The sequence below is a fragment of the Miniopterus schreibersii genome, assembly GCF_964146895.1.
Source record: "Miniopterus schreibersii genome assembly, chromosome: 5".
NCBI classification, from domain to species: Eukaryota; Metazoa; Chordata; class Mammalia; order Chiroptera; family Miniopteridae; genus Miniopterus; species Miniopterus schreibersii.
This window is the reverse complement of record NC_138106.1, coordinates 66,051,279-66,069,344: the sequence shown is the minus strand read 5'-3', so window position 1 is coordinate 66,069,344 and position 18,066 is coordinate 66,051,279. Positions and strand designations below refer to the sequence as shown.

Sequence of the window (18,066 nt, the reverse complement as noted above, 5' to 3'; positions counted from 1 at the left end):
CCTCCCTGTCCTTGTCCCTTTCCCTTTCCTCTCCTCTCCCACTCTTCCCCCCGCGATCTCTTCCTTCCTCTCTAAAAAAAAAAAAAAATCCAGTATATATGTGTACCACTTCTTCTTTATCCAGTCATGTCAGTGGACACTTAGATTGCTTTCATACTTGGCTATTATAAATAATGCAGGCAAGAACATAGGGATGCATATATCTTTTAGAATTAGTGTTTTGGATTTCTTTGGATAAATACCCAGAAGTGGGATTGCTGGGTCATATGGTAGTTCTAGTTTAAATTTTTGAGGAACCTCCATATTGCTTTCCATAGTTGCTGCGTCAGTTTGCACCAGAAGGAATATTTTCTACCCCAAAAAATGTTTATAACAACGTTGAGTCCATTAGACAGTTTGTGTAACAAAGTACTCATTCAAAGCTAATAAGAATCTGTTCTATTGGTTTTAATTTAACCTCTACCTGAAAATTATTTTTATTATTTTAAGAGGTCATCAATAAAACTAGAGTCAGATTTTGGTGACAACTTAGGACTGTATAGTTCTCTGTAGTTTCAAAGTGTCTTCATATGCGTGCTTTCAGTTAATTCCTCGTAGCAGGCGTAGAGGTGGGCACTGGCCCATCTTACAGTTGTGAGAACTGAGACACCCAGATAGCTTTGTGTCTGCCTAAAGATGATGCAGTGGGACTTGCCCAATCAGATGTTTAAATGTGCTAATAAGGCTACATTAGTTGAAGCAATGTCATACTGACGTAATATTTGCTATACATTTAAATAGAACAGAGTAGACAGTCTGGAAATAGGTCCTTTGTATATTTATGATTTGAACCCTTGAATGTGATGGCATTACATATTCTTGTAGTGGGAAGGAGGACTCGGGGAAATTGGTTAACAATTTGGAGAGAAAAATAAAAGCTAGCTACTGATCTCATTGTTATATTAAAATTAATTAAAATGGAATAGTGTGTTAAGAATATAGTGTGTTAAGAATACACAAAACTAAGTGTAGCTAAATGTGAATTATTTTATTTTGGTGGGAAACATTTTCTAAGCATGATAGCAACAGAAAGTATCAGGAAATGGAAGATCAGTAGTGTGTTACTTCCAATTTTCCAACTCCCTTATGCCAAGCAGTATCATAACCAATGATACATTAAATTGGCAAACGAGAAAATTATATATGAAAAATGTCCAATCACACTTTAACTGATAAGCATTTTAGACACTAATAGAATAAATGAGCATACAATATAAACAAAGCATTCAAATAGAAGAAATACAAACTGCTAATAAATAAGTGGAAAAAATGTATTCTCACTAGCAATCAAAGAAATGCAAACTAAATAGATAACTTTTCTCCCGTTAAATTGATAGCAGTGATAATAAATGATAATACTCTGTGTGAGTCAAGTTGATGATGGCTGATGCTGGTATGTATGCACTGTTAGGAGTGGAAGACATGTTTTAGGGCAGTGTGTAGATTAGATTATTTCTAGTTGTGTACAAAGATGTTTACTGAAACGTTATTTATAGGAATGTATAATTGGAAACAAATGTCCAACAGCAAAAAAAAAAAAAGGTTGAATTGAGGTCCATTAGTCATGAAGAATTGTCTAAAGCAGTGCTATTGAAGATGTGGTCCCTGGATCAGCAGCAGCCGCATTAGAAACGCAGATTATCTGATCCAGACCTGCTGACTCAGCATGTCTGGGAGTGGGCTCAGCGGTCTTCTAACCACCTCTCCAGGTGGCTTTGATTCCAAAGTAATTTAAAATGGTGGCGATTTTGAGGCTGTTATATGGGAATTGGGTAGAAAGTTTGTGCTTTTTCTTCTTTGGTTTTGATTTGTTAAACAAAACAAAAGAAACTAACTCTCATGGCTGAAAGTCTTTTTAAAAGAAAGGTTTATTAGGCCATTGCTAGCACACACAAAAAAAGAATACTGGTACTAGTCTTGGGGCATGGAACCTAAACCACCAGCAGCGTGGCTAGGTAGGAAAGACATGTCCATTTCTCAAAGTTTGTAAGCATTTTTATACAGGGTGCCCCTTTCACTACTGATTAATTCCAGTGTGTTAAATCTGAAAAGAAAGAGACATCAACTGAGCTATCAGCTGTTAAAGGTGTACACATTTGGGGGGACACCCTATATGTCACGTACGGGGAAGAGGGGAAAGATACGAACCATCTGAAAGTATTTACACTAGCTGTAGGCAAAAGGGTGGGAGGAGGTGAAGCGGGCAGTTCTGAGCTGGGTGCAGTCGCTCCTGTGGCTTGGTGGTGGGCATCAGCGTGGAAAGCCCCCATGTGGGCAAGAAGCAGAGGCCCCTGGGGTTCAATGGTGCCTGACTAAAATTATCTGCGGAAACAGCCACCTGGAATTGAATCCGAAGTTCCAACAGATGTACCGAAATGAGCAGTCTTTTGTCAAAGCTGGTCCACAGCTACGAACAGGCTAAATGACTTTATCTTCACGTAATTAAAAATAATAAACAGCTTTGTAATTGTTTTTATGTATAGTTGACTATGCAGATGCCCTTTATAATATCCATAAAGCCTTGAAGTATACCTGTTGGGTAACATTTTTTAGATTGTTTTCTATACATTAACTCATGCTTCCAGTGTAATTTATATAGGAAGCTACTTCTTTGTTGGATTGAAATTCTTTAGAAAGTCCTTTAATTCTTATATTTTCAAAATGTTGATACCGATGTTGAGAATCTCTATTGTCAAAGCTTTATTGTAATTTGAAAAAAAATTGCTGGCTTTGTAGCTTCTCTCTACATAGAAAAGTTAAAAGCCTTCGGGGTTATGAGATATTCTTCACCACAGTTTCTGAGATTACTGTTAAGTGTTTCTAATTATATTTCCTAATACCCTCATACTGTCTCTGTTTTTGCTTGTTTCTGTTTTTTATTTTTCCCCACAGACCAGCAGATGGTAAACCAGAGAGGCCTTCAGTAACATATGCAACGTATCGAGGCCCCAGACAAATTAGGAAATTTTTGAAGCAACAGACCGTGTTAGAAACTGCGAATCTCTTGGACAGAGGAAATGAAAGCTCTGACTCTAGTACAAGCACACACATTGGCCCTGGGAGTGAGATTGCGGCTGGGATGCTGTCATCTTTGTCATCATCTAGCACAGACATATCTGAGAAAGAACATATGCTTGGAGACCCATTAGAAGGCTCTGCTTGTAGCAGAATAAGTCTCAGCACAGAAAGCCATCCCACAAACAACCCAGAAGTGCTGAATATTGCTTCTTCTGAGGATGTCTTAAATGAAAATGGCCTTGGGGGACCTGAGGGAAATAGGTCATCCCCTTCTTCTGTGACTAACTCCAGCTCTGCTGTTGGAGACTCTGACTCACAGCACCATTTAGGTTATGTGCCAGTTTCTCAGACTGACAGAAATCTGGTATGTTCAGTGTTTACAGGAAGCTGCAGCAGCGCAGTTCCTTGCAGTCCAGACTCTCAGAGGGTGACTTCTACAGAGACCACAACAGAAGAAAACAACTCTGTCAGGAGTGATGGGACCCTGGTGCCAAGAGAAGAGCATATCAAGCCTGAGAGTCCTGCTGTTTCTCACTTGTCTTTTAATAAATCTGATGGAAGTGATACTACCAAACAGGAAAGCACAGATTCGCCAAGACCAGATAAATCAGTTAGGCATGACGACTTGCAGTCGCCAGAGAGTGAGGGTTTTGACAAGCCAACTATAGATAACTCCTCAGAGCAGGCTGCCAATCACACCGGTGCTCTTCAGAGACATGCTGGGACAGGCACAGAACTTGTAAATGAGGGAAACAGGTTGTCTGCCCAAGATGCACAGAAAAATTTGGCTGTTAAAGAAATCAGGCAAGAAATAGAAAGTGTCTGTGAACCCACAGCTTCAAGTCATGCAAAAGCTCCAGAAGATGGAATTGAGTCATTACCCAAAGATACTCACCAGTTGTGTGCAACAGAAGCCAAAAAGCTTGATTTGGGGCCACATGGCAAAGTGCCTCACATTCTTAGAACAAATCCGAAGGACCCTGCTGCTGCTGTAAAATGTATCAGTGAGTCAGCAGTTGTAGCATGCCTAGAAAACAAAATAACCCCTGAACTGACTTTTGAACTTCATAGAAATCACATTTCAGAATCTCTTCCTCACTCTCAGAGTCCTCAACAAGCCAAAGTTTCACCTGATACCAAAACCTCTCTTACCCTTGACTGTGAAAAATCAAACTGCAATGCTTCATCTCCTACCTTTGTTTCTGGAATTGGCATGCTGAGCCAGCTGGATATGCCTGTTTTGAAGAATGAAGGGTCTTCTGTGCTCATTCAACCTGGGGATGTGGACACTGTGGGTGTTTCCAGTGAGCCTAGCAAATGCCATGAGGAAAATGCAGTGAATCGCGTTGAGGCTGCAGACGGGAAGGGTCCTCCAGCTGGCCTTCACCTTAAGCATGCATCTGTGATTCTCAAACCCAAGGATGTTCTTCCCGACAGTGAAAAATGCCAGGTGCCACTAGACCTTGAAGCCCGTGACACGCACCTGAGTGGCGTGGACTTGAGATTCGAGTACGAGAGCCTCCCTGAGGACCACAGTTCCATTTCATCTCAAGACCCTAATAAAGCAGAGTCCTTGCTTTCAAACAGTAAAGCAAGGAAGAGCACTCTAGAGAAGTCTGGTTCTCTTTCCTTGGACTCTAAAACTAATAACATTGCTAAAGTTTTATCAAGAGCTGAAGTTGAAGGTCAGAACGGCGTTCCTGTGGGGTCACATTCTGGAGGAGGAAAAGCTACAGCCTTCTCCAAGATACCAGTTTCCCAAACGGGGTCTGGAGACATTTCTCAGGATAAGATTTCTTCTCCATTAGAAAGTACAGATGTGCCAGCAAAGCCTATTTTATCAGAATTAACCTGCCCAGAGGCTGAACAGGACACAAGTTGTCAATTGAGGGATCATAATGAGATTAAAGAGAAATATTCAGATCCTGGGCTTAAAGAGAATGGCCAAGCTGAGGTTTTGCCTTCTGTCTCCAGATACGCAGGTGAAAAGGAAACAGAGGTAGAAGCGTTAGGTTCTCCTCCATTCCTCAAAAGCAACACTTCTGGGATTCTACCTCCTGTTCATGATGAAAAAGCCAACACGTGTGTGACTTATGAACCTTCGGATATTTGTGGGACTGAAAAGATTTCAGGTTCCTCAGAAGTGGCAGAACTCGGCTTAACTAATACTTGCCCCAAATTCCAAGAAACTGACAGCACAAAAGTAAACGCACCTTTTCTGGGTTCTGATACCACTTTGGGGGAAAATGCTTTTGCACCTGAGGACTCAGGCTTTCTTAATAATGTTCCCTGTGCACTGAGATCGGAAAAGAAAGCCTCACCTCACAGAGAGAGAGAGAGCACTCATTTCCTACATGGTGGCATTGATAACATGTCCTCCTCTAGTAAGGCTGAAGGAGCCAGCGTGGTTACAAGTACACAAAATCCCCAGAATAGTGTTGGTTCTCTAAAAGTTACTACAGATGCCACACGCGAAGGTGCCTTAACTAACCCGCTGTACCCTACTAGCTTCTATTTGGAATTTGAAACATCTGTCTCAATAGGTGCAGGAGGGGCCCCTTTTCAGGAACATTTTGGTAATCATACTGGGGAGGCATCTCTTGACTCCCCAACTGCTGCCCAGTTTGACAAGCCTGTGGAAGCAGAGAAGGGAGCAGTTGCTGGGGCTCCGGCGTCAGTTAACAGCTCAAGCCAGCAGAGTTCTGAAGCCTCTGCTGAGCACATAGAAGCAAGGAAGAGAGCATGTGACCAACTCTGGGCCCTCAGAAGTGGTTTACTGAAAAAAGCTGATACATTGGTTGGTGAGATTTTTAATTCTGTTAGGGAAGACCTGAAATCCAAACACACAGTTGATACCTGCCAGGAGCAGCTAGCCAGATACGGTATCATGAATCCTGGTGCCCTGAAAGAAGACACGTCTGAGAAAAACCCATTGGGTGTGACACAGACAGGGATCCATCTGATAGAGCATTTGGAAGAGCAGGACTTGGAAAACATGTCAGGACTCCAAGGGGAAGGAAAGGCCCATGTTTCGCCTACACCTGGTGAGAAGAGTCTCCTTTTTGATTCTGATAGAATGAATGTATCTTGTTTGTTAGAAGATCAAGTTAGGGAATTAGTCAGTGAGATTATTAATTCAGCCCAAGAAAATATAACAAATGATGCTTTTGAAGATACAGAGACTACCTGGGAATCTGAACTTCAGGCTAATACTCCAAAAATTCTGAACAGTGATAGTGTTAAGCCTCCTGTAAGGGAGTTCTTGGCATCAGAACAGGTAGTAAATCAAAGCACATGTGGAATTAGTGAAAATAAAGTATTAGGTAGACTCTTCTCTGTAAGTAACTTGCCTAGTGACACAGAGTCAATTAAAGGACTAGAAAGTTTTTCCTACCCCAAAACCCCATTTCCTGGAAGTGGAGCTGGACAGTCTGATGGTATAAACTTGCAGGAATCAGATACTGTTTTAGTAGCTGAAGACTTGCCCCATAAAGGGTTAGATGATAGGGTAGAAACACGTGTACTTCTCAAAGAGGACTCTAAAGAGAAAATGGAACTAGAGTGTGTGGATAATCGCAAAACTGGGACAGAGGATACCCGAACTCTTGTATCAAATGTCCAAAGGCCTCCATGTGCGATTGATGACATCCATATAGCCGGGACATCCAAAAGCAGTTGGTCTGATAGTCTTGTGTGTATGTCTGAAAAAGGCTTGGCAGCACACAGTAATAAAAGCACACCCCTTGCAATGTCAGAAGTAGGGAAAGTGCACAAAAAGGATACCGAAGTAAACATAGGGAAAATCGAGCTTATCCCTCCCATGTTAGAACTGGGGAAAGCAAACACAAAGGATGTGGAATTGAATGTTATGAAAAATGAGGCAGTCCCTCTTATGGCAGAAATGGGAGGAGCGCAGAAAAGGGATGATGAATTGAATGTCACAAAAACTGAGGCCACAACGGACAGTTGTAAAATGCAAGAAGTACACCAAATGGATGCTGAGAGGTATCATGAAAAAGTGGAGGGATTACCTGCCCTATTAGGAATGGAAAAGGCGTGTACGATGGGGGATACTGAAAGGGATATTGTCAAAACTGACTTGATGCCTGTTATGTCAGAACTGAAAGATGCCTGTCAGAAAGACCCTGAGGGGATTACTGGAAAGACTGAAGGGATGTCTGTGTCGTTAGGGATGGAAACTAGTTACCAAAAGCATGCTGAAGGTGATATTGGCAAGACCGGGGTGACATCAGTTGTGTCAGAAACGGAAACTGTCTACCGAAAAGATGTGGAGGGAATTCCTGAAAAGGCGGAAGTGACACCTCCTGCGTTAGAAGTAGAAGGTATTTACCAAAAGGATGCTGAAGGACTTACAAGGAAAACTGAAATGGTACCTTCTGCGTCAGAAGTGGGAAAAGCACCCATGAAGGCAGCCCCTGCCTCTTTAGAAATGGAAAAAGCATGCAGAAGGGATGCTGAAGAGACCGTGGCAGCGAAGGTATCCATGCTGTCTCTGATAGAAATGGAGAGAACATCCCCAGAAGGTTCTGTTGGAGCTGTCAGGAAACACCAAGTGTTACCTGCAGTGGTAAATGTGGGGAAAACCTGTGGGACAGGTCTGGAGTTGCTTGTTACACAGACAGAGGCTACCCCTCCCATATTTGACCCTGAGCAAACACCCCAAGAGTATGGCGGAGAGAGTATTGGAGGAATGGAGGAAGAGCTCACTGAAATGAAGGAAGGATTGATAGCACATGACAATAGACTTGCTTCCTATTTCAGGGGATATGAATCACCTACGTTAAGTAAGGATTTTGAAGGCTACCCTGCCTTAGCAATGCCAGATTTTCAACCCATGGATACCATAGGAAGGCCAGACAGAAGGACATCTGTTACTGCAGTAGCTGACAAAACAAGAGATCCAGGGGATTATAGCGATGAAAAAGAAGACTCTAGCCTAGCCTTCGTTTCTCAGGACGAACGAGAAAATCCATCCTTCACGATATTATATGAAGAACCCCTTCAAGGTGACGACAGGCGTGCTACTGCCAAAGTAAGAGCAACACACTCTCTCTTGTTTCCTGATACCCCCCCTGGCATTCCTGTTGTCTCCTGTGAAAGGTCTGAGAGTAGAACGGACCTGGTCCATCATTTTGAAAGGAGTACTAAGTTAGGTGAGACATTCGATAGCGATAGTTCAGAAATGTTCTTATCAGTGGAGGCCAAAAGGTACAAGATTTACCCCTTAGCTTTGTCACCCATCTATGAGGATGACAGCTCTCAGGAGGACATTCTGTCCAACGAGGTCTCACCTGGTCATCATGGCTCCACCAAATCAAGAGACAATGCAAACCAGCCCTCTTCTGTCTTATCACTTCTGCAGTCAGTGTCAGAGCGTTTAAAGATGAATTTTGATGAAGACTATAGGCAGGAGTTAGGAGAAGAGGAGGAAGAAGTGTTGCATAAAGGGAATCTGAGGGCTAGGAGGAGGGAAACTGTTACCTTCAGGCTTCCAGATCCTCCCGTCACACTTGACCCTGATGACCAGGAAAGGACTGGAGTTTCTAAGAATTCATCTGTAAAGGCAAACGAACCTGCTACTCCACATCTGCAAGTTGGTCTGTGGCCAGAAAAGGCCTCATTTCTACAAAAGTCGGACCTGACCTCTAAACTACATTCTTCCGTAAAGAGTGCTTACCATCAGTATTTGCAGACTTCCAAAACCCACCCCTCAGAGAAAGGAGCCCAATTTGGTGGGACTTTGCAGCACCCAGTGTCAAAATACTTCCGTGCTCAAGACAACTTGGGCAGATTAAGCCCATTCACAGAGGTAAGTCATTTTGATGATTAGCGAAGTAGTGCTTTGGGTCAAAATGATCTAGAAACTTAAGAAAATCAATGTTTGGCGGTGTAAAGATTATTTCTAAAAATTCCAGAGGTTACTTTATTCTTTGGTTGAAGTGTAGCATAAGTTATATATTTTAGCTGAATTGTTACATTGAGGAAAAAATTGCTCAAAATTTAAAGGCAGAGAAGCAAGTTATTTTCCAGTTCTTTACTATATTTAGGTGTTTCTTTAAATCCTCACCAGAGGATATGCTTTTTTATTATCGATATTTTTTTAGGGGAGGAGAGAGAAAAACATCGATAGGCTACCTCCCCTGTGTGCCCTGACTGGGAATCGAGCCTGCAACCTAGGCATGTGCCCTGACCAGGAATCGAACCCACAACCCTTTGGTGCATGGGACAATGCTACAACCAACTGAGCCACACTGGCCACGGCTATATTTAGTTTTCAAACTAAATTAAGTGACAAGATTCTAAATTTTTCAAGGGACTGTTTGGGAAAATTGATACTTACCGTTGAGCTTACATGTCTAGTGGAAATATTTCATAATAGTTAAAAATATTTTAAATGTTTGCTTGAGAACCTCCTCTCACTTTAGTTACTCATGTTGTTCATTCAAAGCAGGGCAGTGAACAGCCCAATTCAAAGAAAAAGAGCTGATAGCATTATAGTTGGAAAATGTTTTGAAATTCAGTTACACTTTCCTTCTACTTAGAAATGTTTAAATGTCTAATGCAGAATATTCACTGAATGTGGGACTTTCCTCTGCGGCATTCCCAAGGTAATGGAACATTCTCTAGGGGTCCCAAGGCCTGCATCTTTACCTGGAACAGCTTTAGGAGCAAATAGTAATACTTATATACCAACCAACAGCTTGCAAGGCAAAGCCATTTTTAAAAATTGATGGGATTTAAAGGAACGTTTCTTTAATGGTTCCCTGTTGCCTCCCAGATCAAGTGGAACCTCCTCACCGTGTATCACAAGACCCCAGATTCTGTTTGTGCAACGATGCCTCCTTTATGCTCTGGGTGCACACCCTGTGTCTCCTACCAGCGCACTTTTTCTCAAGATGGTTCTCTTCCTGGACTTCTTTCCTCTGCTGCAACATTTTTTCACTCATTGAAGTTCTGTTTTTCAAGGTCGACTCCATACCACTTCCTCAGACAAGCCTCTTCTGAATCTCGGCATCGCCTCACCTCCATGCTGGTGCCGTTTCCCTTAACTTTCGTAACCCGACATTTTGTTTGTATGTTTACCTGTGGGTTTAACGTAGTCCCCCACTTAGAAGAGTCACAAGAGTGCGCTCAGCTGTGTCCCCCTTCCAAGCTCTAAGCTTCCTGAGGGTAGAAACAGCATGTTGTTTCCCTTCACATTTACCTTTATTTCCTTGTAGCACCTAGAGGTACACCTCGCACATAATGTCACTGAGTAAACATGAGAAATTGGGTTTATGGTGGCCAAGAAAGTGAACGATATATCTTTCCATTGATGTTTCTTAAGGCTTACTTCTCCCACGTTTATTATTTCAGATTGTTGACAGGAAAACTCTGAGGTGTAACCCAAGACCCGGGAAGGTAAGCGTAAGTTTCTTACACAGACTGATATGAAAAGTACGGTTACTTTTAGGCTTGGGGAGTTTTAAGTAAGTACTTTGAATTGACTGACAAAAGGATTATTTTACTCAAGGATTTAACATCTAAAGTAATGTCTACTTTTATATATTCAGGATATTTTATTTTCTATATTTTAGGACTTTTTACAATTTTAAATGCATTTTTTAAATTAGTTTTTGTGCCTGTTCTCTATATGTTGCAGATGGTTATCTATGATTTCCATGGAAGTAATTATAAACAAGAGGTCTACCATAGTGTTCTCGATACTACGTCATGGCCCTTTCCGAATGGGGTACTGATAAAAGTTGTAAGGGGCTGGTAAGAGATCTCATAAAATTTTATAGCATTTTCCCACCAAAATTAAATGTTTTGTTGCCATTAATGCTTTTGTATTTTTTTTTTTTAAATATATCTTTATTGATTTCAGAGAGAGGAAGGGAGAGAGAGAGAGAAACATCAATGATGAGTCATCGATCGGCTGCCTCTTGCACGCCCCAGACTGGGGATTGAGCCTGCAACCCAGGCATGTGCCCTGACTAGGAATCGAACCTTGATCTTCTGGATCCTAGGTCGTTGCTCAACCACTGGGCCACAACCGGCCGGGCTGCTTTTGTATTTTTTAAAGTTGCATTCCCTTTCCTCTCATTTTTGACAGAATATTTTAAAACATTATTAGTGTTTTATAACTTAATTGTTATATTTCCTGTGGCAGAAAATATAGCTGTTCTTAGTGCCTAAAGCAGCAGTAAGTAGCAGGACCTAATATATACAGTATAACAATCAAAACCATTGTATAACTGCATTATTAGCAGAATAGATTTGACTGAAGGCTTCAGTTGAATGAAGCATGGCTTTGAAAATGAGTTCAAAATTTGTGGGATGCTCAGGAATGTGAAAGCCACATACTTAAAGTCATTTGTGCAGCTGGCATAGTCAAAACATGAAGGATCCTTTGTATGGTGTAAAAATGGGGGGAACTTCATTTGTTCTTATGGACCACGTCCCATCGATATGTTGGGGCCAGTAATTCAGTTACCCACTGGTCAGTGTTCATGCTGTAAGCATTGTGTAGTGCTAGCTTCATGTAATAAAATGGGATACAGGTTCACTGTTGCCCAGTGACAGGAAAACTAAAGAAGTGGAGTTTGGAATTGTTAAGCAATTGGTTTTAATATAAATGTATAGACATCTGTAAAGTGCATATATACATAAATATAGGCATAGGCCTAGATTAGAGTATTATATTCAGGAAGCATTATTTCCAAGTTTATTTTTTCTAATACTGTTTGTACCTAAAGTAGCATATATTATATTTCAAAAATAGGATTATACGCTGACAATGGAAAATAACCCAGATTTTAAAGTGCACATAGATAAGATGGTCTATGACTTACTAAGTATCATTTGTTTTATTACTCATTTCTTAGAAAATTAATTATAACTGATCATGCTTTTATGTTTTCTCAGCTGGATTTTATATGAGAGACCACATTTCCAAGGTCAAAAATGTGTGTTAGAGGAAGGGGAAAAGGTGTTAAATCGTGACTGGACCCTTCAGAACAGAAAGCATCCACAAAGAAACTTTGTATTGGGTTCTGTCAAACGTGTCTTAAAGGTAGAACTGTTGATTTTCTTCTATTTTTTATTTTGTTTTGTTTGTCATGTAGTAAAGCTGTACATTGGCCTAGCAATGTTTAAAAATGGTTGCCGTCATTTGTGCTAATTTTATTCATCTTTATTATATTAATGATCTTTTCACATTATACATACAAAGTATTAAATGAATGTTAAAATATTACTGGTAATCTGGACCATAAAATGGTACATGATGTAATATATATATTTGATAGTAATAAAAATATACCATTAGGCATCTTTAGGAAAATAGTCGATATTTCTAAATATATCTTTTTCTAGCGTAGATTTCTACTCCTTTGTGTCATTCTGTGTGTTTCTTTGTGTGTGTGTGAGAGAGAGAGAGAAGTGTTAGGAGACGGAAGGATGGAGAGAGGATCTTAGGAGTTCCTTCAGCAGTAACATAGCACGAGTCAGTTTAATTACTCCTATGGCAGTCAAGGACATATATTTTTTTCAAATTATGGGGATTTCTTTTACATGCTTAAGACAGAAAATCATAATGATTTGAATCAATGTTATTAAACCCTCAAGAGTTGTAGATAGCATACAGAAAAACTTATCATAAAGGGGTGTCTGCATGTATTTTATTTGAATTAATACTTCCTGCAAAACTGTAACAAACTCATGCCTGCAAATATCGGTGTCTGCTTTTGGACCCAGTACTGAGATTGACACTGGGAATAGAAATACAAGTGAGATAGGGTCTCTGGCTTCAGGTTGCTTAACATCTAGGAAGAGACAACTGAGTCACATGACCATGTGATGTGAAAAGTGCTCTGGAAGTCCCAAGGGCACACAAAGCAAAGGCACCTGCCTGGAGGAGGTGGCACGGGATTGGAATCTGGAGAAAATAAGCAGGAGTCAGGCAGCAGAGGAAATGCGGGGCGGGGGGGGGGGGGGAGCAGTTCCTGGCACTGTTGGTGGCACTTGCAGGGAGATTGGCAGCACAGCATAGAGGACAGTGTTCCTCTACAGTGCTCACTTCATTGGCTGAATCACTAGAAATCCTTGAAATGAATAATTAGTTTGTAGGTGGAATCTTCTGAGATTTAAATAACTCGTGGTTTTGTACGTGCCTTGTGAATGTCAGGCACCATGCCAGGCCTGGTGAGGGATAAAAGATAAATAAGATGTTGTAAGCAGCAACCTCCTCCAACCCCCATAATTAAACAACAATAAAATCAAACAAAAAACAAATCTGTTGGGAATGGGTATGCAAAGGGGTATTTGCACGTCTGCCGTTTGCTTAAAATATATTCTAGGAAAGAAGGCGTGCTTTCATTCCCCTCCCCCTTCCATTGTTTGTCCTTGGAGTCTTGTTTAGATTGCCCTCTTAGTGCCCATGTATCTTGAGCAGGCTAGCAACTTTCAGTGAGGAAGGAAAATAAAACTATTGAGCGTTGAATGGAAAAGGCATTAGCATTGTTCTAAATATTTAACAAAGTAAGACTCAAGCACCAAACTGCTTCCTCTCTCCAACCGTGTCAAATGCTGGCTGTCAGTAGCTTTACTTAAGTTTCGTGGTGGCCATTCCAGATTCCCCGAGGCCTGTGCCAAATTACCTTGTTTCAGCATCTTTTAGTAGTTCTCATCTGACTAGTCAAAACTTGAATGTTCTTGAAAGATAATATTTTCAAGGGTGTTTTTCACTTTGCTGTGAGTAGATACAGCAGATGCCATCAGCCATCAGCAGCTGTAGATTCTACTCTGGGGTCATCTTTGCCCCCCGGTAGAAAAAGCGGGGGTGGGGTAGCAACGCAGTGAATCCTGAGTCAGGTGCTTTCTTTTCTCAAACAGAAGAAATAAATCGTGCAAATTCCTGTGTTTACTATGCATTTAACTTTTTTTAAGGAATGGCATTTTTCTTATGGTCAGAAATTACTTAGGTTGCACCCTCATTAATGAGCCAAGAAGAGAGAGATCCGTTGTTAGATCAGTGACCAAAGGTATTTTATGTGCGGTGGAGACAAGTAGACTTTCTTACTGTTTGTTTGTTTCTTAACTGTAATTCATTCCCACCCTTTTTCTCTCCTGTAGATTTGTCTCCCTTCCAGCTAATTGCTTTAATAATCTAAGCTGGCAGATTTCACCAGAATACGCTTGTAAAGTATATCACGTCTAGAAAAGTCTGGGAGGAAGCCATATAAACTTTCCTTTGCGGAGAGTAAACTGTTTGTTGTTGCTAGGCTACTCTAAAGCACCCTTCAGTTGCTAGTGTTTACTGCCTTGGACCATCAAGAATTACACAAGTCTTGCGAAAGACATTATTTCTGAGAGTAGCCACCATGAAGAAAATGGAACTTATCACTGAAATCTTTTTCAGTCAACTGGAGAGAAAAAAATTTGATCCTCTAGTAAAGATAGTTGAGAGCTTAAGCACTCATTTTTATTTTCCATTTTCTAGCCATTGTCAGACTTGTTCCATTATGCTGTTTCCTTCTGTGTTGTGGTGGACTTGAATGCCTCTTAGCTTTTTCCCTTGTAAAGTACACCGCCCAGACATTGTTTGTACAACACAATGCAGAGGAAGCTTATTTGTGTGAGACACTTAGTTATGTGCTCTCTTACTGCCCCTCCGATCCCTGGGGGAGCGTGAGTATGGCGGCCGCTCTGTTCCTAGAACCCTATTGTTAACAGCAAACAAAAGAGCCTTGAAGATTGACGGGTAACTGGCTATTCTGGACATCTCTGGCTACATTTGAAATGAAACTTTAGAAGAAAATACATTTTTATACTTTCAAGAATATTTTAAGTAGTGGCTTTTTACTCTTACCGCATTTTAGAAATAACTCTGAAAATAAGGTTGTATCAGTTTGCTTGCTTTTACATATTGGGAAGAATTGTTGATAAATGATTAATAAGAGAACTCAGCTTGGGGAAATATTAGAAAATTAACAGTTTTAAAATTGCAAAACTGATTGTAATAAAAAATACAACTGTTCAGTCCCAATAAATGACACCTCTGATTGTTACTACATATACCTATTTTATTAAAGCCATAATCATTTGAATTTCCTAGTGTCCTAGATGCTGCTGCTGAAACTTAAGTCATAGAATCAAAACACCCATGACTACTGAGGTAGACTGTGTGTTCTGACAGAGGCACATCTGTACTTTCAGGAAGGGAAAAATAATTGTGGTTTTGATTGCCTAAGAAAAGATGAGGTCATTTTTTAGCTAGAAGATTTTCATAAGTAAGAATACAGAGAATTATCTCTTTAACTTCAATGGGGGAAACATTTACAAAGCTTAGAGAGGCCCGAGTGGGGGGAGTGAAGATAGCATGGAGACCAGTACGACCCAAGAGTCATGGAGAGTTAGTACAGATTACTAGGTTGGGGCTATATTGTAGAAAGGGAAACCTATATAAATTTAATGTGCTTGGGTCACAAGGAAAGTGGTGTTCTAATGAGCCCAGCTGTATAAAGAGTGGCCAGTACTTGACCGGTGGTATATGCCCATAATCGAAGCCTTGGCCTTGACGAAGGGCCTTGGCCGTGGGAACAGATAAGAGAGAAACACAAGTGAAATTTTAAGGAAGGTTTGTCAGGACATGGTGGCAGTAGATGTGTGATAGAATGTAGGGTCAAATTTCATCATGCATTTCTTCTTCAAGCCAACTTGTACTAAAGAAAATAAGTGGAATACCACGAGTAGGAAAACATTTCCTTTACCCTCACCTCTAATGCCTACCTTTTTTGTCAAATGTAAGTTAGATAACACACTGAGGGTATAGTGCTTCTGTGTTACTTATTTTTTAATGTTCCCCATGAGATCAGCTTTTACTTAACTCCCTTCCTCCCTGTGGCCTCTGTTGTGCTTCTTAGAAGGAAGGCTTACAGACTTTTGGCACTCAGATAGTTTTGTAACTCTGAACATTGCTTAATGGGACAAGACTTTTAAAGACAAAGCAGAAAATATTGGAGTAATACTTTTTCAGTGAATAATATTTATAATTTCCATGTTATCAGCATAAATCCTTAGAAAAATGTATTGATTTCCAGACTGGGAGAGGGGTTGGGGGCGGTGGGAGAAAAAGTGAAGGGATAAAGAAGTACAAACTGGTAGTTACAAAATAGTCATGGGGATATAAAGTACAGCTCGGAATGTAGTCGAAAATACTGTAATAACTGTGTATGGTGCTAGGTCGGTACTAGACTTATTGGGAGGATCATTTCATAAATTTTATAAAATGTCTAACCATTATGCTTTATACCTGAAACTAATATAAAATAATATTGAATGCCAACTGTAATTGAAAAATGTAAAAAAAAAATTTTTTAAAGAAAAATTTATTTTTAAAAACTGGTATAGAGGAACAATATTTCCTTTATGCTGTAACTGAACAATGTGAATAATTGTAACTGCATGTCCAGTGTGTTGAGAATACTGGACTGTGTGTGTTTCTTTAGATGATTTCAAAGCCCCCTTTTTTTTTTGTTTTTTTTCTTTTCAGGATTGCAGTGTTCCAGAGATAGAACTTTGCCCACAGTCTGACCCAGCATGTTGTCCCATCTACATACAGAGAGCGGTTCCTAATTTGGAAGAGCTGAATATCCCCAAATCGATGTCTTTTACTGTGAAGTCAGGAGTGTGCGTATCCATTTCTCTTTATTACAGTGATTGATGGCCACCAGAGTTAACTTTGTGTTTCACATTTCAATAGGCAACACACGTATTTCTGAAGTGTTAATTTCATTTGTACTTTGGATACCCAGGAAAGACTGCCACAGGGATTAAACAGATTCTGTCTTTCTTTAGCTCCTATTAAGTCTTTGATGTATGACTCACAGGAGCAGAAACAGAGTCTCACACATCGTTCTTGATAGATGCACCCATCTCTTTTTCTCCACTAAGTTTTAGGACTGTGAAATAAAAATATGCCCCTGGCCTAAAATTCTGCAGCTTGAACCAGTTACTGGATACCTCTGCAGTGCCAGGCACATGGTGCCTCTTTGTTTATTACTCCTCTATGCCTGCAAGGCAGATGGAAAAACACTTGTTATAAATGAGGAAATTGAGGACCTTGTCCCGGTCGAGGCCTTTCTGATTCCAAAGGTATCTTCAGGGGGATGGGTCTGAGTTTAGTCTTAAGTCAGTCCCAGATTGGCTAGAATCACAAATTCTGTGATTCCTGGTTCAATGGATCCCTCTTTTCTCATTCACTGTTTTCATCTGCTTTGACAACGGTGCTGTAGAATTTGGGGGTCATGGTAGGACATCTTTCCTCATCTTCCCCAGCCATAGATTAGAATTCTTGAGCAGACCCAGTAATTAACCCTATCTATGAGCAGTGTCTGTAATTATCAAGCTTAGGTGGAAGCCAGATGAGTCTTTTGGAAATCTTATATACTGTTCAGAAGGCAGCCAATAGAACTGATACTGATTTTTTAAATGTAGGTCCAAGTTGTAAGATGCCTGGTAGAATCCCTACCTCTGATTGCTCCAATTTTAAAAAGAATGAAATATAGTGGGATGGTGTTGGCACTTCACTTATATTCTGCTTGAATTAAAGGGCTTGCACCTTTTAAGCACTGGAAAATTTTAATACTTGGAAAACACATGATAGACTTATTATAGGATAGGTAGTGTTTGAAGGTAAGTACTTAATGACATAACAACTCATTGTGTGCTTCTTGGAGAAGTCACTTTGAGTGTGTTTTATTAGCATAATTCTGTGGTGGGTTTTTGTTTTGTTTTTATGTAGCCCTTTTTACTTTAACTTTTACAGAACCAGACTACGGTATTCCTATTATATGTTAACCAACCATTCCTTTCTTATTTAGTTGGCTCGCCTACCCAGATACTGATTTTAAGGGACAAGCTACAGTTTTGGAGGAAGACCAGGGACTCTTTGAGATTTCTGCAACAGAAATGAAATCATTGCACCCACTTCAGATGGTAAGCAAA

At 40.4% G+C, this 18,066-nt stretch overlaps 1 protein-coding gene across 3 annotated transcripts in view; it reads left to right on the top strand.

Moving 5' to 3' along the window:
- Nucleotides 1-18,066, top strand: part of CRYBG3 (crystallin beta-gamma domain containing 3) — a 98,433-nt gene that overhangs the window by 31,145 nt on the left and 49,222 nt on the right. For all 3 annotated transcript variants that reach the window (XR_013998874.1, XM_081138344.1, XM_081138345.1), the window contains exons 4-9: nt 2,932-8,887; nt 10,435-10,479; nt 10,721-10,836; nt 11,986-12,133; nt 16,613-16,749; nt 17,943-18,057. Coding sequence is in view for 2 of the 3 variants with exons in the window: in XM_081138344.1 (XP_080994470.1) it covers nt 2,932-8,887; nt 10,435-10,479; nt 10,721-10,836; nt 11,986-12,133; nt 16,613-16,749; nt 17,943-18,057 (6,517 nt within the window). In the remaining variant the exon portion in view is untranslated. The remainder of the gene's footprint in view (nt 1-2,931; nt 8,888-10,434; nt 10,480-10,720; nt 10,837-11,985; nt 12,134-16,612; nt 16,750-17,942; nt 18,058-18,066) is intronic.